This window comes from Phyllobates terribilis, unplaced genomic scaffold (assembly GCF_046119375.1).
Source record: "Phyllobates terribilis strain yellow unplaced genomic scaffold, ASM4611937v1 Scaffold_13__5_contigs__length_258822181, whole genome shotgun sequence".
NCBI lineage: Eukaryota > Metazoa > Chordata > Amphibia > Anura > Dendrobatidae > Phyllobates > Phyllobates terribilis.
This window is the reverse complement of record NW_027362773.1, coordinates 155,170,089-155,191,609: the sequence shown is the minus strand read 5'-3', so window position 1 is coordinate 155,191,609 and position 21,521 is coordinate 155,170,089. Positions and strand designations below refer to the sequence as shown.

Sequence of the window (21,521 nt, the reverse complement as noted above, 5' to 3'; positions counted from 1 at the left end):
ATTCTACTCCAGAGCTGCACTCACTATTCTGCTAGTACAGTCACTGTGTACATACATTACATTACTGATCCTGAGTTACCTCCTGTATTATACTCCAGAGCTGCACTCACTATTCTGCTGGTGCAGTCACTGTGTACATACATTACATTACTGATCCTGAGTTACATCCGGTATTATACTCCAGAGCTGCACTCACTATTCTGCTGGTGCAGTCACTATCTACATACATTACATTACTGATCCTGAGTTACATCCTGTATTATACTCCAGAGCTGCACTCACTATTCTGCTGGTGCAGTCACTGTGTACATACATGACATTACTGATCCTGAGTTACCTCCTGTATTATACTCCAGAGCAGCACTCACTATTCTGCTGGTGCAGTCACTGTGTACATACATTACATTACTGATCCTGAGTTACATCCTGTATTATACTCCAGAGCTGCACTCACTATTCTGCTGGTGCAGTCACTGTGTACATGCATTACATCACTGATCCTGAGTTACATCCCGTATTATCCTCCAGAGCTGCACCCACTATTCTGCTGGTGCAGTCACTGTGTACATACATTACTGATCCTGAGTTACATCCTGTATTATACTGCAGAGCTGCACTCACTATTCTGCTGGTGCAGTCACTGTGTACATACATTACATTACTGATCCTGAGTTACGTCCTGTATTCTACTCCAGAGCTGCACTCACTATTCTGCTGGTGCAGTCACTGTGCACATACATTACATTACTGATCCTGAGTTACATCCTGTATTATACTCCAGAGCTGCACTCACTATTCTGCTGGTGCAGTCACTGTGTACATACATTACATTACTGATCCTGTACTGATCCTGAGTTACATCCTGTATTCTACTCCAGAGCTGCACTCACTATTCTGCTAGTACAGTCACTGTGTACATACATTACATTACTGATCCTGAGTTACCTCCTGTATTATACTCCAGAGCTGCACTCACTATTCTGCTGGTGCAGTCACTGTGTACATACATTACATTACTGATCCTGAGTTACATCCTGTATTATACCCCAGAGCTGTACTCACTATTCTGCTGGTGCAGTCACTGTGTACATACATTACATTACTGATCCTGAGTTACATCCTGTATTATACTCCAGAGCAGCACTCACTGTGTACATACATGACATTACTGATCCTGAGTTACCTCCTGTATTATACTCCAGAGCAGCACTCACTATTCTGCTGGTGCAGTCACTGTGTACATACATTACATTACTGATCCTGAGTTACATCCTGTATTATACTCCAGAGCTGCACCCACTATTCTGCTGGTGCAGTCACTGTGTACATACATTACATTACTGATCCGGAGTTACATCCTGTATTATACTGCAGAGCTGCACTCACTATTCTGCTGGTGCAGTCACTGTGTACATACATTACATCACTGATCCTGAGTTACCTCCTGTATTATTCTCCAGAGCTGCACTCACTATTCTGCTGGTGCAGTCACTGTGTACATACATTACATTACATTACTGATCCTGAGTTACATCCTGTATTATACTCCAGAGCTGCACTCACTATTCTGCTGGTGTAGTCACTGTGTACATACATTACATTACTGATCCTGAGTTACATCCTGTATTATACTCCAGAGCAGCACTCACTATTCTGCTGGTGCAGTCACTGTGTACATACATTACATTACTGATCCTGAGTTACATCCGGTATTATACTCCAGAGCTGCACTCACTATTCTGCTGGTGCAGTCACTATCTACATACATTACATTACTGATCCTGAGTTACATCCTGTATTATACTCCAGAGCTGCTCTCACCTTCTGCTGGTGCAGTCACTGTGTACATACATGACATTACTGACCCTGAGTTACCTCCTGTATTATACTCCAGAGCAGCACTCACTATTCTGCTGGTGCAGTCACTGTGTACATACATTACATTACTGATCCTGAGTTACATCCTGTATTATACTCCAGAGCTGCACTCACTATTCTGCTGGTGCAGTCACTGTGTACATACATTACATCACTGATCCTGAGTTACATCCCGTATTATCCTCCAGAGCTGCACCCACTATTCTGCTGGTGCAGTCACTGTGTACATACATTACTGATCCTGAGTTACATCCTGTATTATACTGCAGAGCTGCACTCACTATTCTGCTGGTGCAGTCACTGTGTACATACATTACATTACTGATCCTGAGTTACGTCCTGTATTCTACTCCAGAGCTGCACTCACTATTCTGCTGGTGCAGTCACTGTGCACATACATTACATTACTGATCCTGAGTTACATCCTGTATTATACTCCAGAGCTGCACTCACTATTCTGCTGGTGCAGTCACTGTGTACATACATTACATTACTGATCCTGTACTGATCCTGAGTTACATCCTGTATTCTACTCCAGAGCTGCACTCACTATTCTGCTAGTACAGTCACTGTGTACATACATTACATTACTGATCCTGAGTTACCTCCTGTATTATACTCCAGAGCTGCACTCACTATTCTGCTGGTGCAGTCACTGTGTACATACATTACATTACTGATCCTGAGTTACATCCTGTATTATACCCCAGAGCTGTACTCACTATTCTGCTGGTGCAGTCACTGTGTACATACATTACATTACTGATCCTGAGTTACATCCTGTATTATACTCCAGAGCAGCACTCACTATTCTGCTGGTGCAGTCACTGTGTACATACATGACATTACTGATCCTGAGTTACCTCCTGTATTATACTCCAGAGCAGCACTCACTATTCTGCTGGTGCAGTCACTGTGTACATACATTACATTACTGATCCTGAGTTACATCCTGTATTATACTCCAGAGCTGCACTCACTATTCTGCTGGTGCAGTCACTGTGTACATACATTACATCACTGATCCTGAGTTACATCCCGTATTATCCTCCAGAGCTACACCCACTATTCTGCTGGTGCAGTCACTGTGTACATACATTACATTACTGATCCGGAGTTACATCCTGTATTATACTGCAGAGCTGCACTCACTATTCTGCTGGTGCAGTCACTGTGTACATACATTACATCACTGATCCTGAGTTACCTCCTGTATTATTCTCCAGAGCTGCACTCACTATTCTGCTGGTGCAGTCACTGTGTACATACATTACATTACATTACTGATCCTGAGTTACATCCTGTATTATACTCCAGAGCTGCACTCACTATTCTGCTGGTGTAGTCACTGTGTACATACATTACATTACTGATCCTGAGTTACATCCTGTATTATACTGCAGAGCTGCACTCACTATTCTGCTGGTGCAGTCACTGTGTACATACATTACATTACTGATCCTGAGTTACCTCCTGTATTATTCTCCAGAGCTGCACTCACTATTCTGCTGGTGCAGTCACTGTGTACATACATTACATTACATTACTGATCCTGAGTTACATCCTGTATTATACTCCAGAGCTGCACTCACTATTCTGCTGGTGTAGTCACTGCGTACATACATTACATTACTGATCCTGAGTTACATCCTGTATTCTACTCCAGAGCTGCACTCACTATTCTGCTAGTACAGTCACTGTGTACATACATTACATTACTGATCCTGAGTTACCTCCTGTATTATTCTCCAGAGCTGCACTCACTATTCTGCTGGTGCAGTCACTGTGTACATACATTACATTACATTACTGATCCTGAGTTACATCCTGTATTCTACTCCAGAGCTGCACTCACTATTCTGCTGGTGCAGTCACTGTGTACATACATTACATTACTGATCCTGAGTTACATCCGGTATTATACTCCAGAGCTGCACTCACTATTCTGCTGGTGCAGTCACTATCTACATACATTACCTTACTGATCCTGAGTTACATCCTGTATTCTACTCCAGAGCTGCACTCACTATTCTGCTGGTGCAGTCACTGTGTACATACATTACATTACTGATCCTGAGTTACATCCTGTATTATACCCCAGAGCTGTACTCACTATTCTGCTGGTGCAGTCACTGTGTAGATACATTACATTACTGATCCTGAGTTACCTCCTGTATTATACTCCAGAGCTGCACTCACTATTCTGCTGGTGCAGTCACTGTGTACATACATGACATTACTGATCCTGAGTTACCTCCTGTATTATACTCCAGAGCTGCACTCACTATTCTGCTGGTGCAGTCACTGTGTACATACATTACATTACTGATCCTGAGTTACATCCTGTATTATACCCCAGAGCTGCACTCACTATTCTGCTGGTGCAGTCACTGTGTACATACATTACATTACTGATCCTGAGTTACATCCTGTATTATACTCCAGAGCTGCACTCACTATTCTGCTGGTGCAGTCACTGTGTACATACATTACATTACTAATCCTGAGTTACATCCTGCATTACACTCCAGAGCTGCACTCACTATTCTGCCGAGTCGACAGTAGACAGCCCATAAATATAATGTGACTTTAACCAGAGTGACCGCCTGCACATAGGATTTCAGCAATGCTGTAGAGGACACATCTGCACCAACTTTCATGGAAGTGTGCAGTGGAGGAGAATACTCGGCCTTCGCCGTCTGGACATCGGATGGATGCCGGCTACCCAGCAGCGCGGTACAATGTCATTGAGCTGTAAACATTAGGGGAGAATTAAGAATTCACGGCATTGAGAAACTGACTCCCCTCATTACACTCAGCATATTGGGTAGGACCGGCTGTCACTTTTGCAGATGGCGGCGACACTTGCTGCCAGTATTCACACAAGGCAGTAATTTGCAAATGTTTTCGAGGAGTCTGTCCAGGTGGAAGCTCCAACCTGATGCACTGTGCGACCCTTTGTGAGACAATGGAAAAAGTCTGCTTTATTCCAGAGACTATTGGTTGCGATTGGTATTGCAGCACAGGTAAATTAAATTTGAATATGCTGCAATACCAACAACAGCCTGTGGACATAAGTGGCGCTCTTTCCAGACTTGGTGAAGCACCCAATGCTCTTACATGGTGCAATATATGGCAGATTTTGTATTCTTCCATGGCTACTTTTTTTGCAGCAAAGTGCGATTCCTGCTTCATCGTGCACAGCCGCTGTCTCTGTTATCAGCTGAACGGTTAATGCCCGTAGAGGAGAGACATTTTCAGTCTCTAATTGGCGCCTGTGAACCCTGTGACCAGGCGCAGACTGTTTCTCGTTGATCGTGTCATCATTTGACATTTTCCAATTGGAGAAATCTGATAATTCTGCGTTTAGACAATTGGTTTCATGTCAGTGGAAATTTCAAAGGCCGAGAAATGAATAGGTCGCAGCGCGGCGCCACCTTGTGCATATTAATGGCGTGTGATTCTATCATGGGATGTGATAAAAAATGCACCGGAGAATTTACAGCCCAGCCATTAAAATGGTAAAAAGGAATGATAGGTGACAAAATGTACGATCGCTGAGGGTCCGGCCGCTGGGACCCCCACTAATCACAATAACAATGGTCCCAAAGTTCCCTGTGTGAATGAAGCCGCACTGAGCATGTGCAACCACTGCTCCATTCACTGTACATAGTACTGGTTGCACATGCTCACTACAAATTCACACAGGGATCAGGGGTGGTCTAAGCACCCAGACCACCGGTGATCATTTAGCATTTATCCTGTGGTAGGTGATACATGTTTTTTTAAGGGACAATCCCTTTAAGGATCTTGAGCAGTGTGGCCCCTTCAAACCATTTTGGCTTCAAAAGGTGATTTAGACCATTTTCTGCCCCACACTACAGGCAGCTCGGGATTTGGAATCTGGTGTGGAGATCATGGATCCTCACTAATTATTAATTGACAGATCTAGATCTACTTACGGTCAGTGAATGGAAATTATTTTGCCTACGTTGTGAGCACAGGAATAAGTTACAGGATAGAAGCCCCAGCGGAAAATCTGTAAAGGGTCCACCAACCTACCATGTGCCATTTATAACATTGGTGCTTTTCCCCTTAAATGGAGTGTTGCTTTAACAAAAAAAAAAGCTTTGCATAATAGGAGAAATTGATTTCTTTCTCCATTTATGAGCCACTTCTTCTGCTCCCCCTGAATTCATCACTGGAGAGAGGAACAGGAAAAAAAAAAAAAGCATACTGCTGCTTTGTAGTAAGTGTTTTGTCTCACCCAAGTACAGGATTCACAGCTACACAGCTGATGCCTGTGCAGACTTTATCCTGAGAGTTTGTAACAATGTATCAGTGCAAGGATACTGCTGCTTTCTAGTAAGTGTTTTGTCTCACCCAAGTACTGGATTCACAGCTACACAGCTGATGCCTGTGCAGACTTTATCCTGAGAGTTTGTAACAATGTATCAGTGCAAGGATACTGCTGCTTTCTAGTAAGTGTTTTGTCTCACTCAAGTACAGGATTCACAGCTACACAGCTGATGCCTGTGCAGACTTTATCCTGAGAGTTTGTAACAATGTATCAGTGCAAGGAATCGTCTGTACACTAAACTCCACAGCACAAATTTGTCTCCCGTGCTGGGCTTCAGGATGACAGCGCTTACCTACACTGATACTTTGTTTCCAGTAGTGATAATTTGATGTATTGTATCTGCAGCTTATTTTCAGGTTGAAAAATCTGCTGAGAATTACAGCGAGGTCTGCAGTGGTGAAATTTACACTGAATTGTGCAGAAATGCTGCAGGTTTTAGCGCATATCTCATTGCAAAGGGTGAAATCTGCAACATATATTGACATACCGCAGATGTCAAATCCACAGCTCTCTGCTATTGTATTATACAGTCCAGAAAATCCCGTGCACATACAACTCATGTGAACATACCCTTAAAATGCAAAATAAATAATTAGATGGTAATTGGATAAATTGTGGCAAATCCTTAGCAGTTAGAAGTGCCTGGTCAGGACAGGTTTTCTGTACATCAATGCAAATATTAATTTTAAAAGGCCACAAAGGGTGAGACCAGTGCATACAGCTCCCATTAAATAAAACTTGTCTGCAGTGAGCTCCCCCTAGTGGTGGCTGTAGGCCGACATAACTTCATCACTAATCATAGAATCATAGAATCATAGAATGGTAGAGTTGGAAGGGACCTCCTGGGTCATCTGGTCCAACCCCCTGCTCAAAGCAGGATTCACTAGATCATCTCAGACAGATGTCTGTCCAGCCTCTGTTTGAAGACGTCCATTGAAGGGGAACTCACCACCTCTCGTGGCAGCCTGTTCCACTCATTAATCACCCTGTCAAAAAGTTTTTTCTAATATCTAATCTGTGTCTCCTCCCATTTAGTTTCATCCCATTGCTTCTAGTCTTTCCTTGTGCAAATGAGAATAAAGATGATCCTTCTACAATGTGACAGCCCTTGACATATTTGTAGACAGCTATTAAGTCTCCTCTCAGTCTTCTTTTTTGCAAGCTAAACATTCCCAAATCCTGCAACCGTTCCTCATAGGACATGGTTTGCAGACCAGTCACCATTCTGGTCGCTCTTCTCTGAACTTGCTCCAGTTTGTCTATGTCTTTTTTAAAATGTGGTGCCCAAAACTGTACACAGTATTCCAGATGAGGTCTGACCAAAGAGGAGTAAAGACCGATAATGACTTCACGTGATCTAGACTGTATGCTTCTGTTAATACATCCCAGAATTGTATTTGCCTTTTTTGCTGCTGCATCACACTGTTGACTCATGTTCAGTCTATGATCTATTAGTATACCTAAGTCTTTTTCACATGTACTGTTGCTTAGCTCTATTCCTCCCATTCTGTATATGCTTTTTTCATTTTTATTGCCCAGATGTAGTACTTTGCATTTTTCCCTGTTAAAAACCATTCTGTTGGTTGCTGCCCACTGCTCCAGTTTATTTAGGTCTTTTTGAATCACAGCGCAGCTTTCTTTTTACCATAGCAGTTTTAAGAAATGAAAGCTGAACTCTGGTTACTTTGAGGGAGAAGTGCAGATTTTCCTCCAGTTTTGGTAAATGGGCCTGACTTTACTTCTGGGTTAGATTTCAGCTGTCGCACATTTTACTTGTATATACAGATCATACATATTAATACCGGGATGGAAAAATGATTCCGAAACCAGAATAAATGAATGAAAATATCCTTCTGCAGCAAAGCCGATGCTTTATGGAGCTGGAGACATTGCTCGTGAATATGGCAGAGCCACATAATGCATCACATTGGACAACATGGTCGCGGCTATAGGGACCCGCGCTGCGATGCCGCTCCACAAGGCTCCTTGGTTTTGCTGTTGCATATATGTATTTGCTTTGTTCCAGCCCTCCGGATCCACACCTGCCTTTTTCAGGTTTGCAGTCTTGGATCTGATTGGTTCTCATTGTGAATAAGAGCTTCTCTAAGCCCGAAACGCGTTGTCCATTTTTGCATGTTATGATTTTGCCAATATAGACGGGAAGAAAGTTGCAAGTGCTGCATTATTTGTTCTTGGATTATCTTTTGCTGTGGACACGCAATGACCGTGCACCGAGCAATATCGTCTGGACCATGTGAGAAGTTATTCCTTCTGATTGTTATTTTTCCATGTGAATAGGACACCTTTCTATAGGATGTCCCCCCATTCACCCCCTTAGCTTCTGAGCTGGGACTGTCATGTGTTAAGGTCAAGTTTAGGGTAACCTTCAGACCCCCTATTTATGCTTCTATACCCCCCATTTTTACAAAATAGGTGTACTTCACATTATTGGTCAGAATAAGACCCACTCTAGGGTGTAGATGGGCCACCGAAATACCAGAAGGTGCAGTAACTTAGGTCCAATCCTATCATCAGCCATTGATATTAGTGGTTTCTCCTCGTGTGGCACAGGGGCTTTTCCAGTTGTGACGGTCACTAACCTGCTGCACCTTAGGGTGGGGGGGCTAGGCTTTAAGTGGTCCAGCTCCTTTAAAACATATTCAGAACCAGTCATTTGCCCTGGTGGGCTCACTGCATTCCAGTTCAAAACCAGCTTTGGGGAAGTTAAAGGGGGCCTATCACTTGCCATGAATATGTAATTTTTTCACATGCTGTAAATGTCGCTGTTCTCCTGAATCCAGCGATGTTTCTCTTTTTTTCCTGCGCCGCTCAGTTCCTGAGATATGGCCACCTCTTTCCTGTATGTAAATCTAGTCTTCTCAGTGAAGGGGGTGTGGCCTCAGCTCTTTGTGGGAGTTATTTTTATAACCACGCCCACTTTTTTTTAAAAAAAGACTAGATTTATATACTAGGAAGAAGGGGTCATATCTCTGGAACAGAAAGGCACAGAGACAAAAGAAAAACACTGCCGGATTCAGGAGAACAGCGGCATTTATACACACACATGCAAAACTCATAGGACAAGTCCTATTTAAAAAAGGTTTTCCCAAGACTGAGAGTTATTGCCTATTCATAGAGGAGGCGATAACTTACTGACCACTAGGATACCCAGTCATCCCATGATTGGCTCTGCAAAGTCCCTAGTAAAAGGAGGTTGAGCCTGCACATTTAGACTTCATTTCCCACCTGGAATCCAGGGAGTTCTTTACTCCCACCAGAGATCAGTAAATTATCCCCCCATCTTGTCAATAGGGGTTAACTTTCAATTCAGGGAATATCCCTTTAAAGACAAAGTCCAACCGAAACTAAGAAGTATGGGCTGTTGGGAACAGAAAAAAAAATGTGATCAGTGAGCTCAGGGATCAGATACCTCCTATGGTTTTTGCACATAGACCCCTCTAAAGCCTAAATGGAGACCGGCTGCCCGCCCCCCAAAGGGTTAAAACACATCAGCTGTCGGTGAGATCCAGATTTTAGTCTGCACCTGTCACAGCCCTCCAGGCCCCGTTCATTACACATCATGACAATATGCCTTATGTGCTTTCCAAAATACACCCCATTGGAGACAATAAATGGAGGCATCAGGGGATCCACAGGACAAAGTGTACATTCTTAAAGGGGTTGTCCAGATTCTGATCCTGTGACAGCCTTATGTAACCCGTGTATGGAACTGGAGATCAACAGCGCCGTACAGGGTAGTGGCCGTTCTCGGTACTGCAGCTCAGCTCCTATTGAAGTGAATATGATCTGAGCTGCAGTACTGAGACTGGCCACAACACAATGAACGGCGCTGTAGTTTTCTGGCTCAGATGGATATGCTCAGAATGGATTTTTAAAGGGATTGTCTCCATTTCCTGAATGTGTTACAATTGCCAAGGGCTTGTAAAAATAAGTAATGTTGTAATTTAACTTTTTTTATTAAAAGTCTCCATACTTAAGATCGGTGGGGTTTTTAATCCTAGGTTACCGGCCACCGCTGCAGTCTATCATAGACAATGAGTGTAAACTTGCAAGCTCTTTGTCATGCAGCTTGTAAGCGCTGCTCTCGTCAGGAGGGCGACAGGGGAACGGTGCGTTCCTGAAGAAGGACAGCTCCCTTTAGACATGCATACACTGACAGCTAGCAGAGATGCTGACAAAGGTGATGATCGGACATGCCTTTGATTTCCCACGTGGCGCGCCGTATGCAGACGTCCCCCGGCCCGGCACAAGCAGACGCCCCAGTCCTGTATTGCATTCATTTATTGCACTTCATAGCTTCCACACACCAAGAAGCGGAGAACAAATCCAAAAAAACCCAATAACATCTCCCTAGAAAAGAAATCCCCGATTTACAGCAATTCAAGTCTTCAGTGTGAATAGATCATCTGGGAGCAGCGCGTTATATACAGTGAGGACTTTATCTTCTTGTAGCAAATATATCTTATATACTTATTTTACAGGAGGAACCAAAATATACAGTAAAGGCTGCAGCCAGCAGTGAGGGGTCTATGGATATGTACACAACAGTGGCCAGTGCAGGTTCAGCAGCAATATAATAAGGGGGAGCACAGGAGAATATGGGGTCACGGCCGCGGTGCCCCCTCTTACCCTGTACAGAGACGTCCGTAGTGTGTGCTCCTCCGCAGGGACCTCCCGTGCCGGAAGCCTCCTATAGGAACACCGCAGGCAAAACAGAGACGCCGCGTCCTGACCGAAGCAGCGGTGCATAGATCCCAGTGGGGCTCGTTTAGGCGGAGTGCTCCTTTAAAGGGTTATTCCCATCTCTGCCTTTTATATCCAAGAAAAGAAAAACTGCATCTAAGTCCCGGCCACCAGACGAGGGTCAACGATAACGGATGAGAGCGGCTGCGCCGTTTACATGGCCCCCATTCATTTCTATGGGATTTTTGCAAACAGCGCGGCTGTTTTACAAGCCCCTCCACTGGTGACCGGGACCTAATAGCAGTTTTTCCAACCTTGCCATAAAAGGCATAACTTTTAAACAAGTTATCCACTTTTAGGGACTTTTGTCACTTAAATGCATGTATCTGGGGGCCTAAAAAAAAAAAAAAAAAAAAAAAAATACAATTGGGTTTTATTAAAAATTTCACACCGTTTGCCTTCTATAACCTCTGCGCTGCACTGTATCCATGGCTGCGGAATGAGTAAACTGAGATTAGTTATTGAGCTCACTCACTGATTGATTCTCCGTTAACTCATTCTGCAGCCAGCGATACAGTGCAGCGCAGAAGTTATAGAAGGCAAATTTCTTACAAAACCCGATTGCAAAAGTGATTTTCAGCTCCAAATACATGTGGATAAAAATTGTCACCAAAAGGTGAACAACCCGTTAATTGTATAATATTATTAAAGAAAAAGGGGTCTTTTTTTATCTCTAAAAAAAAACAGCACCAACCTGAGCATGGTTGAATTTGGTATTGAAGATAAGCCCAATTCAAGTGAGAGCTGCTGGGGTGCAATACCAAACGCAGCCATTTGACAGGAGTGGCGCTATATCTAGGATAGAAAAAAAGAAAGAAAAGGAAGCAGATCCCATACAGCTCCATAAACCGTTCGTAGTTAGGTTTCCTGGATCTGTGTCCAACTCATCGTAGTGTCAGATTATTATTTTTGGTATATATATATTACATATATCGGCTCACATATGTTCACGCTGGTAAAAAAAGAGAGTGCGAAGTGTCTGCAGGTAACATGGCGGTGTCAACTGCCACCCTCAGCTCATCCTATGGGAAACTCCTAACGGACAGAGGATGCTAGGACCAATCCAGTGTAGTTCCATGTTTGCTTTCAGCTTTACCAGTGTTGCATATCTGGGTACCCTGCGTGTTTCGGGTTACTTTACCGGGTGTCAGTAGTGAGAGGCGATACATAGATTTATGTGCTATATGCACGGGATGGGAAACTCCTAACGGATAGAGGATGCTAGGACCCATCCAGTGTAGTTCCATGTTTGCTTTCAGCTTTACCAGTGTTGCATATCTGGGTACCCTGCGTGTTTCGGGTTACTTTACCGGGTGTCAGTAGTGAGAGGCGATACATAGATTTATGTGCTATATGCACGGGATGGGAAACTCCTAACGGATAGAGGATGCTAGGACCCATCCAGTGTAGTTCCATGTTTGCTTTCAGCTTTACCAGTGTCGCATATCTGCGTACCCTGCGCGTTTCGGGTTACTTTACCGGGCGTCAGTAGTGAGAGGCAATACATAGATGTGCTATATGCACGGGAGGCATTGGACATTCTTCAATCCCGATGAACTGGTCTGGGCAAGTGTATTTCTATGGTTTGGTTTGCAAGGATCGTTTGGACCTCACTTTACGACTTGCTGAACAACGATCGGGCAGATCTAGCGGTCTCCACCGCCCACTTGCTCCTCGCTGCTTTCAGCTAGTTCCAGGAGAGAATATGCAAAACTCTCCTGGTGATATCGACCTGCTTCTTTTCTAATGCCCCAAAGGGAGAAAAGTATAACAACGGTTAACTGAAAAAGAACATTGCTAAGAGTCGCCCCCTGCGCTATAGTGCCCCGCTCAGGCACATTAGGACCAGGACATGCAGTCCGATCAGGTAAGTGAGGAACACGTAGCGGGATTTCGATCTGGAGGTCAGCAGCTTCGAGCAATAAAGACTTCGGCCGTGCAGCCATCTCCGTACCGACACGTTGCAGCTCTTCATCTGCAAGAAAAGTTAGAAAAAAAGTTTTGTTTTTATGCTGTGATGGTTTAAAGGGGATCTCTGAGGACGTTGCATCGGCAGATGCCGGCCAGGATGTAAGCATGATCGGCAGGTATCATGCACGCGTGCTGGCAGGGATCCGCTACCGCAATGTCATTGGCACCGCAGGCCGCGCTCCATACTGCAAAACAAGCGCAGCTCCACATCCTCTGGAGGGACTAAAAGTTATGTAAAGTAATAAAAAGGAGAAAAATAAAAAACAAAAACAGGCTCCGAGTGGCAAAACCCAGCCCCATAAGGTGGACCCCATCCTGAGGATGTTTGCCCCTGGGCAGACACTTACTGTTCGCAGAGCCACGTTCTGAGTGGGATCGATGATTAAGGCTTCCCGTTCGTCGTCTGACTCCATCTGGAGAGAGAACTCGTAGTCTCTGGAAGACGAATTTGTTTCGAGTCTAAAACAGACAGACAAAACACATTTGTAATGAGGACGGCTCTGCCAGGTTTGGGTAATTAGGTGACATTTGCAAACATATTACACAAGCAGCGATGAGACGGAGCAGAATGTAAGAACAGAGAGAAAAGGAGATGAGACCAGTGAAGGTCATTTTGCTGGACTATATAGTGAAAGTGACCATCGTGGGGAGCAAATTAAATCCTCAGGGGTTTTCTTGCCATCGGCCTCATCTTCAGCTTCATACAGACTGCCGGAATGTTGAAGGATTTATAGGGCAAACAGGAATATTCTGCCATAAGGAAAAGCATTTCAATTTGTGAGGAGAGTTCCAAGTAATGCTCCATTTGTTTTTGATGCTCCATTTGGATCTTAAAAACAAACGCAAAATCAAACTGCTTTGCAAAGAGTCCTGATTAATAATGGACTGAATGTAGCCAGACTCTATGTGTCTTGGGGCCGGGGAAAGCGCGGCGTCACGGGGCCGGGGAAAGCGCGGCGTCACGGGGCCGGGGAAAGAGCGGCGTCACGGGGCCGGGGAAAGAGCGGCGTCACGGGGCCGGGGAAAGCGTGGCGCCTTCGGACACAACAGCTGTGGCAAGGCTAGTTTGCTCGATGTAGCTGCTACATTGCAATAAAAGTGAATGGCGTCGACTTGCAACCCAGAAGGTACTGCGATCACAACAAGAAAGTCGCAAGAAGTCCAACCACGTCAGACTTGTTTGTCACAGTACCATTCACAAGTATTGAGCTGCAATGTACCAGCTCCTCTGCTGATCAGTAGGCCCCCGCAGTGTCATGTGTGCATTGTACCGACAACGTTGCACTAATCAGAATAAGCAGCGGTGATGCCAACAGACAGATGGACCTTTGCAGGGTTCACCGGCACAGGAGCTGTACACACACATCAGTAGTAGATATTTAAACAATACTATGGAGGAACATTGATCCATTTCATACAAATTGGAGTAAGATGCGCCAAATTTATTAAGGAGAACACACTTCTTAAAAACGTTAGTGCATTGCTCAGCTACCTGTGGAACATGAAATCCACGCAAGCTGCGATCTGGACTATACTTCAGCTGCACTCCGGTTACTTGGTGCACATTATAGTTGATGTGACAGGTGATGAATCTTGTTAAGCAAAGCACATTTTGTAGAAAACTTCCATGCCCAACGCAAAAGGGCAAAAAGTTGCAGAATTTCTGCGCAGATACCCATTATGACAAAAATTTTGCACGCTTTCTGAAAACTGATGTAGAGGAATAAAAAATTTCTCATGTGCAAGAGTTGCACTAGAGCAAAAGTATATATACATGCATGAGTATCAACTACCAGAAATGTATTAATAAAGAACCCGGACCTCTTATTCTGCTTTTCGGTGAGATGCAGCGCCTCCTCCGCAGCTTCCCTCTGCGCCTTTTCCTCCGTCAGCCGGTCGGACAGCGCGGACAGCTCTTGTTGTGTAGCATCATGGCGGAGTTCAGCCTCTGCAAGCCTAAGTATAAAGAAAAGGACAAGTAAGAGCTGTAGGTCCCGGTAAGATTCCCAGTGTATTGGTCACCTGTAGTGACTGTATGGGACAGCAGCGCACGTCGGCCATTGTTACCCGAGATTCAGTACTATCTGGTTTGGAAATCCTATCGGTGTCTCTGGCACTTGTCAGAGCAAGACGACCGCCTGCAAATGTCACCGTGCATCACCCAGCAGGACACGGCCATTATGTGCTGCCTTCGCTGCTCTATCAAACCCCCGATTCCCCCTCTACAGCACATGGAGAGTGAAGATCTATCTCCCGAGGGAAGAAGGATCTCACCCGGCTCCTCCGTTTCGTCTGAATGGTGCTACAGGAACCAGGAGGCTTCTGACAGGACATCACTTTTCTCAAGGACAGGCAGAGAGATTGCTATGTCTTTATATAATAGAAAGTGTCTCCGGAGAGCAGGCGAGAACATTAACAAACCTTCTCCTCAGGTCGGCCAGTTCAGCATTGTCTATTTCCACCCGAACGTTGGCCCGCTCCTGGGGCGCTCCGGGGGGGACCTCCGTCAGGATGTCATTCTGCGGGAAACAGCTGATAGTTAGTGATTCTGGAGAGAAAGGGGCCAAGGCGGCTGGAAATCAATAGACCGTTCTTGTGCATTTATCTATAACGCAGCAGAAAAAGTAATTCAATATAGCAGGGGACACTACAAGTCCTAGCATGGCTGGACAGCCACAGGGGCATGCGGAGAGTTGTAGTTCCACAACAGATTAAGTGCAGAGGGTTACTGACTCCTGAAATACACCAATTCCTATATCACGTTAAAGAAGCCACCCAAAAATATAACAGCTTTGGGTTGGTTCACATCTGCATCCTGCGTCATAAATTCCAAATTTTGAAAGCAAAAAGGTGCCATTTTGCCAGTGAAAAAGATGGCTGCCTTGGCAGAAGCAAGCAGGGTCCTCCGCGCTCTCGGGGTGCCCATCAAGCAATGGATGCAGCACTGAGTTGTGGCTTATGTTAGGTTATATGCACGTTGTGGCTGTGCCCTACAGAAGTCACAGTCTGGATGGAGCCCTGGGCACATTGTGGGCTGTATGGTTTTTTTGCAATATGATTTACTGCTTTTTTTAATGTAGTGGATCCAAATGAATCAAAACAAAATTAAATTAAAGTCCAACACTTTATGATCAAAGAACGTTCCACGGCAAGAAAGTTCCTGGATTCATGAGGGATCACAAGGTGCATAGATGATGACGGCGATTATAGATTGTCACGGGTATGTCAGAAGTGGCAGACAGTCACCCTGCAGTTGGTTGCAGGAGATCTCTTTGTTTGGCATTACATACACCTTCTTAGAAGATGTCTCTCTAGGACCCAGCGACTACCTTCCTCTTTGATAATTAACACCCTGGCCTGGGTGTATAAATACCTGCTGTTTGCTAGAGGGAGGTGCCGGCGATATTCACATGACCCCTTTTGAAGGCTTGAGCAAGAGCAGTACTTCTTCCTCTCTGGAGCTAAGAGGACGTGTATTCATCTCTCTGAAGTCGACTAAAGCTAAGCTATCTTCCCTTGTTTGCTCCCCTTGTTGTCTTTAGTTGTCAGCGGGGATCGACCAGCACTTATCCCCTCCCTTCCTTAGCCAGGGCAAAACGCCAGAGAAAGACAGGGCGGGGTTCCTGTGCGGCGATTGGTGCGGAACCAATATAGGGACGTTAGGGGAGAAAGGGTGATATACGGTCAGCCTAAGAGGTCTCCACTACCCCCTTTCCCTAGAGTCTGGGCCCCCTTTTCCCCCCTTCCCTTCATGTTGCACTTAGTCTTTCCTACACCTTGAGTGACATTATCGCCGGCCGTGCACATTTTGAAAAGAAAAACAAAACAAAAAAAACCTGACACTTTGGTTGTTTTTTTGTGTGTGTTTTGTGGGCGTGGACTTTTTTTTTTTTTTTCCTTTCTCCCTTGGTGTGGATTCAGTTGCAGAGCGGCTGCGCAGTCTGTCTCTGGAGGTGAATGACCTCCGCTGTGAGGTTCAGCAACAGCATCAGCGGCTACAGGTCGCTAATGTGGGGGTCTCTGCAGGTAGACCTGCCCAGCCTCAACATAAGGTTGCCCTCCCAGACAGGTTTTCAGGAGGTAGGGACAAGTTTTTTGTATTCAAGGAGGCCTGCAAACTGTATTTTAAACTTCGTCCTTACTCCTCCGGAAATGAGGAGCAATGGGTTGGAATTGTGATCTCCCTACTGCAGGGAGATCCTCAATCGTGGGGGTTTTCTTTACTGCAGGATCCTGTTTGTCTTCAGTCTGTGGAGGGGTTTTTCGGGGCTCTGGCCCTCATCTATGATGACCCTGACCGAGTCGCCTTGGCTGAGTCTAGCCTACGTCGCCTTCAGCAGGGGAATCGGTCAGTGGAGACGTACAGTTCGGAATTCCGTAGATGGGCAACGGTTTCTAAATGTAATGACTCAGCCCTTAGAAACCAATTTTGTGAGAGTCTTTCTGAAAGATGCCTTGGCAGTATATGAAACCCCTCAGTCCTTGGAGGCTGCCATGTCGTTGGCCATACGTCTTGATAGACGCCTTCGGGATAGACGGGTGAGACCACCTTCTCCGGGGTCTTCTTGTTGGGGTTATGTACCTCTGCCGGGGGAGCGGTCTGGTGGTGAACCAGTACGGGGGGAGGTGGAGGAACCTATGCAGTTAGGGGATCATACATTTCCCCGGAGATTCGCAAGAAAAAAGGTGTATGTTTTTTTTGTGGGAAAAAGGGACATTTTGTTGGGACCTGTCCTTCAATTCCTAAACAAAAGGAGACTAGATTAACTCTTGGTAGTCTGGAGTTGGCTAAACAAGGGATGCGTTTGTTGCCAACCTGCAGTCCCCAGTTTGTCCTGAAAGCAGATGTGGTGCTAGAGAGCAAAACTGAGAAAATTTCTGTGTTTGTTGACAGTGGAGTTGGAGTCAACATGGTTGATGCTGAGTTTGTGAAAACTTATGGTCTTGCTTGCTGTACTTTAGCTAAACATATTTCCATCTTCGCCATTGACTCGGCGCCACTTGCACAGAAAGCATTTACTCAGATTGTACATAATGTAAAACTGAGGGTGGGGTCGGTTCATTGTGAAATAATCCCTTGCTATGTCCTGGACAATCTTCCCACACCTATTGTTTTGGGTATTCCTTGGCTTGTTAACCGGTTCCCGACCGCCCACTGTAGATAAACGTCGGCGCTTGCCGGGCTCTGTGCAGCGCCGACGTTTAAAAACGGTGGGTGGTCTCGCAGTGCTCAGGACCCCCAGGGTCCAGCAAGCGCTGCGATTCCGGTGCAGAGCGTTAGCTCTGACAGGGAACATCATCGGGACCTGATTAGATCAGGTCCCAGTGATGTTAACCCTTAGCTGTCTTCTATATGCTGTGATCTATAGTGATCGCGGCATATAGGAGACAGCAGGAGGAGAGGGGGTCGTCAACTTACCTCTCCGAAGACCTCCGAGTCCTTCCAGGACCTGGGGTTGCTATGGCAGCTGGAGGTCACATGACCGCCTCCAGCTCTGCCATATATGGTGTCCTGCCTGGCTCAGCTGCAGCTGTAGCCAGACAGGAGACTCTGACTGAAACAGTCAGGGAAGATCTCATGTAATGTAATATATGTCTATTACATTACATGAGATCAGAGATCAGAAAAATAAAAATTAATGTCCCATACAGGGACTAAGAAAAAATGTGAAAAAAAGTTAAAAAAAAGTTTTTAAACTATTAATAAAAAAAATCACAAAATAAATAAAAATAAATAAATAAAATATTAAACCAATAAATCCGTATATTTTTACAAAACCAAAAAAAGTACCCATATTTGGTATCGCCGCGTCCGAAACAACCCGAGCTATAAAACTGTCACACTAATTAACTCCTTCTGTGCACACCGTAATAAAAATAAATAAAAAACGGAGCAAAAAAATATGCTTTTTCATCATATTGCCAAACAAAAAGTGGAAAAAAATGCGATCAAAAAACAAAATAGAAATAAAAATGGTACCACTGAAAACGTCATCTTGTTACGCAAAAAAAAAGCCGCCATACAGCTCCATCAGCCGAAAAATAAAAAAGTTATAGCGCTCAGAATAAAGCAATGCAAAAAATATATTTTTTTCTATAAAATAGTTTTATTGTGTAAAAGCGCCAAAACATAAAAAAAATACAGTAAGTGTAGTATCGCTGTAAACGCACTGACCCGAAGAATAACGCTGCCTGATCACTTTTACCACACGCAGAACGGCATAAAAAAAAAAACTCAAAAAACAATTCCTGAATTGTTTGTTTTTGTTAATTTTACCTCCCAAAAAACGGAATAGAAAGCGATCAAAAAATGTCACGTCCCCAAAAATGGTACCAATAAAAATGTCAACTCGTCCCGCAAAAAACAAGCCGTCACATGACTCTGTCGGCCGAAATATGGAAAAATTATAGCTCTCAAAATATGGTGATGCAAAAACTAGATTTTGCAAAAAAAGCGTCTTTTAGTGTGTGACAGCTGTCAGTCATAAAAACCCGATATCAATCTGGTATCTCTGTAATCGCACCGACCCGAAGAATAAAGTAATCTAATCAGTTATATCACACTAGGAACGGCGTAAAAAATAAATAAAACCAATTCTTCACCTGCCACTGATTTGTTTATTATGTCCCCAAAGATCGCAGTAAGGCTCTGCTCACATTTATCCTGTGCTCTGCGCTGAGCACTTACACCAGAGTTTCCGTGTAAATCTCTGAAATACATGATTCAGCCGGAACCCATGATGGAAGATTCCCTGTAATGAGACAGATATAGGCCACTGTGGATGCCGTCTAGCCTGGGATCCCACGGTGTCATTTGTTTTAGGCGTGCATAAAAGTGCGGTTGGCCACAGTTTTGTGCACTTCTGAAAAAAATGACACCGCTAAACAGAGGCCAGACGGAGTCCAGAGTAACTCTGCTGCCTCATTACAGTGAATGGATCCCGCAGGGGTTTCATCTGAATTACATCACTTGGAAATTTAGATGGAAACCCCGATGTAAGTGCTCAGCCTAGAGCGCCGGATAAATGTTACGTAAAATGTTCCCAATAAAAGCGTCAACTCAGTCCTCAAAAAAAGCTAGTCCCCACTCAGGTCCGTCATCTGTTAAAAATATAAGGGACTTCCAAGTTACTGGTAGCAGAAAGGCTCTGCAAAAGCAAAATGACCTTTGCCCCCCAAAAGAAATTCAGAAAATGTTGTGCTCCCAAATCCAAATGCCTATTCTACAATAATTTGTTCTCCAATTGTCAAATAGCACTCCGTCCCACCCAGATCTCACCGTATGGCTAAGCGGTACGATACAGCCACATATGGGGTATTGACACTTTTAGAAGAAATTGTGTGACACATTTCGGCACCATTTTTACCCATTGCCCTGTGTGAAAATGTAAAATCTGAGGGTAAAACATTTTTTTGTGGTAAAAATATAATTATGCTTTTTTCACTGCCCAATGGTATAAATTTAAAAATTAAAAAATACTCACTACTTCCCTAGATGAATTCCTTGAGAGGTGTAGTTTACAAAATGGGGTCACTTGTGGGGGTTTCTGCTGTTTTGGCATGTCAGCGACTCTTCAAATGTGACATGGTGTCTGCTGCCTATCCCAGCCAACATAGCGCTCCTTTCTCTTCCGAACCCTGCCGTACACCAAAGCAGTGGTTTTCCCCCACATATGGGGTATCGGCGTACTCAGGAGAAATTGTACAACAAATTTCATGGTGCAATTTCTCCGGTTATCCTTATGATAATGCAAAATTAGGGGATGAAAAACATTTTTTATGGGAAAAATGTGAAAATTTTATTTTCACGGCTCAATATTATAAACTTCTGTGAAGCAGCTGGGGGTGCGAGGTGCTCACCACACATCTAGATAAGTTCCCTAAGGGGTCTAGTTTCCAAAATGGTGGCACTTGTGGGGGGTTTCCGCTGTTTAGACACATTAGGGGCTCCACAAATGTGACATGGCGTCCGCTAATTATTCAAACAAATTTTACATTGAAAAAGTCAAATGGCGCTCCTTCCCTTTCAAACCCTGCCGTGCGCCCAAACAGTGGTTTTCCCTCACATATGGGGTATCGGCGTGTTCAGGAGAAATTGCACAACAAACTTCATGGTGCAATTTATCCTATTACCCTTATGATAATACAAAATTAGAGAATGAAAAAGATTTTTTGTGGGAAAAATGTGAAAATTTTATTTTCACGGCTCAATATTATAAACTTCTGTGAAGCAGCTGGGGGTGCGAGGTGCTCACCACACATCTAGATAAGTTCCCTAAGGGGTCTAGTTTCCAAAATGGTGGCACTTGTGGGGGGTTTCCACTGTTTAGTCACATTAGGGGCTCCCCAAATGCGACATGGCGTCTGCTAATTATTCAAACAAATTTTACATTCAAAAAGTCAAATGGCGCTCCTTCCCTTTCAAACCCTGCCATGCGCCCAAACAGTAATTTGCCTCCACATATGGGGTATCAGCATGTTCAGGAGAAATTGCACAACAAATTTCATGGTGCAATTTATCCTATTACCCTTATGATAATGCAAAATT

At 44.4% G+C, this 21,521-nt stretch overlaps 1 protein-coding gene across 4 annotated transcripts in view; it reads right to left on the bottom strand.

The window, feature by feature from the left end:
- Positions 1–10,522: 10,522 nt before the first annotated feature.
- Positions 10,523–21,521, bottom strand: part of LOC141174121 (uncharacterized) — a 113,108-nt gene continuing 102,109 nt past the window's right edge. For all 4 annotated transcript variants that reach the window (XM_073658793.1, XM_073658790.1, XM_073658794.1 and 1 more), the window contains exons 26-29: positions 15,395–15,492; positions 14,795–14,929; positions 13,321–13,432; positions 10,523–12,977 (exon numbers count right to left, since the gene is read on the bottom strand). In XM_073658793.1, coding sequence (XP_073514894.1) covers positions 12,819–12,977; positions 13,321–13,432; positions 14,795–14,929; positions 15,395–15,492 — 504 coding nt within the window. In that variant the 3' untranslated portion in view covers positions 10,523–12,818. The remainder of the gene's footprint in view (positions 12,978–13,320; positions 13,433–14,794; positions 14,930–15,394; positions 15,493–21,521) is intronic.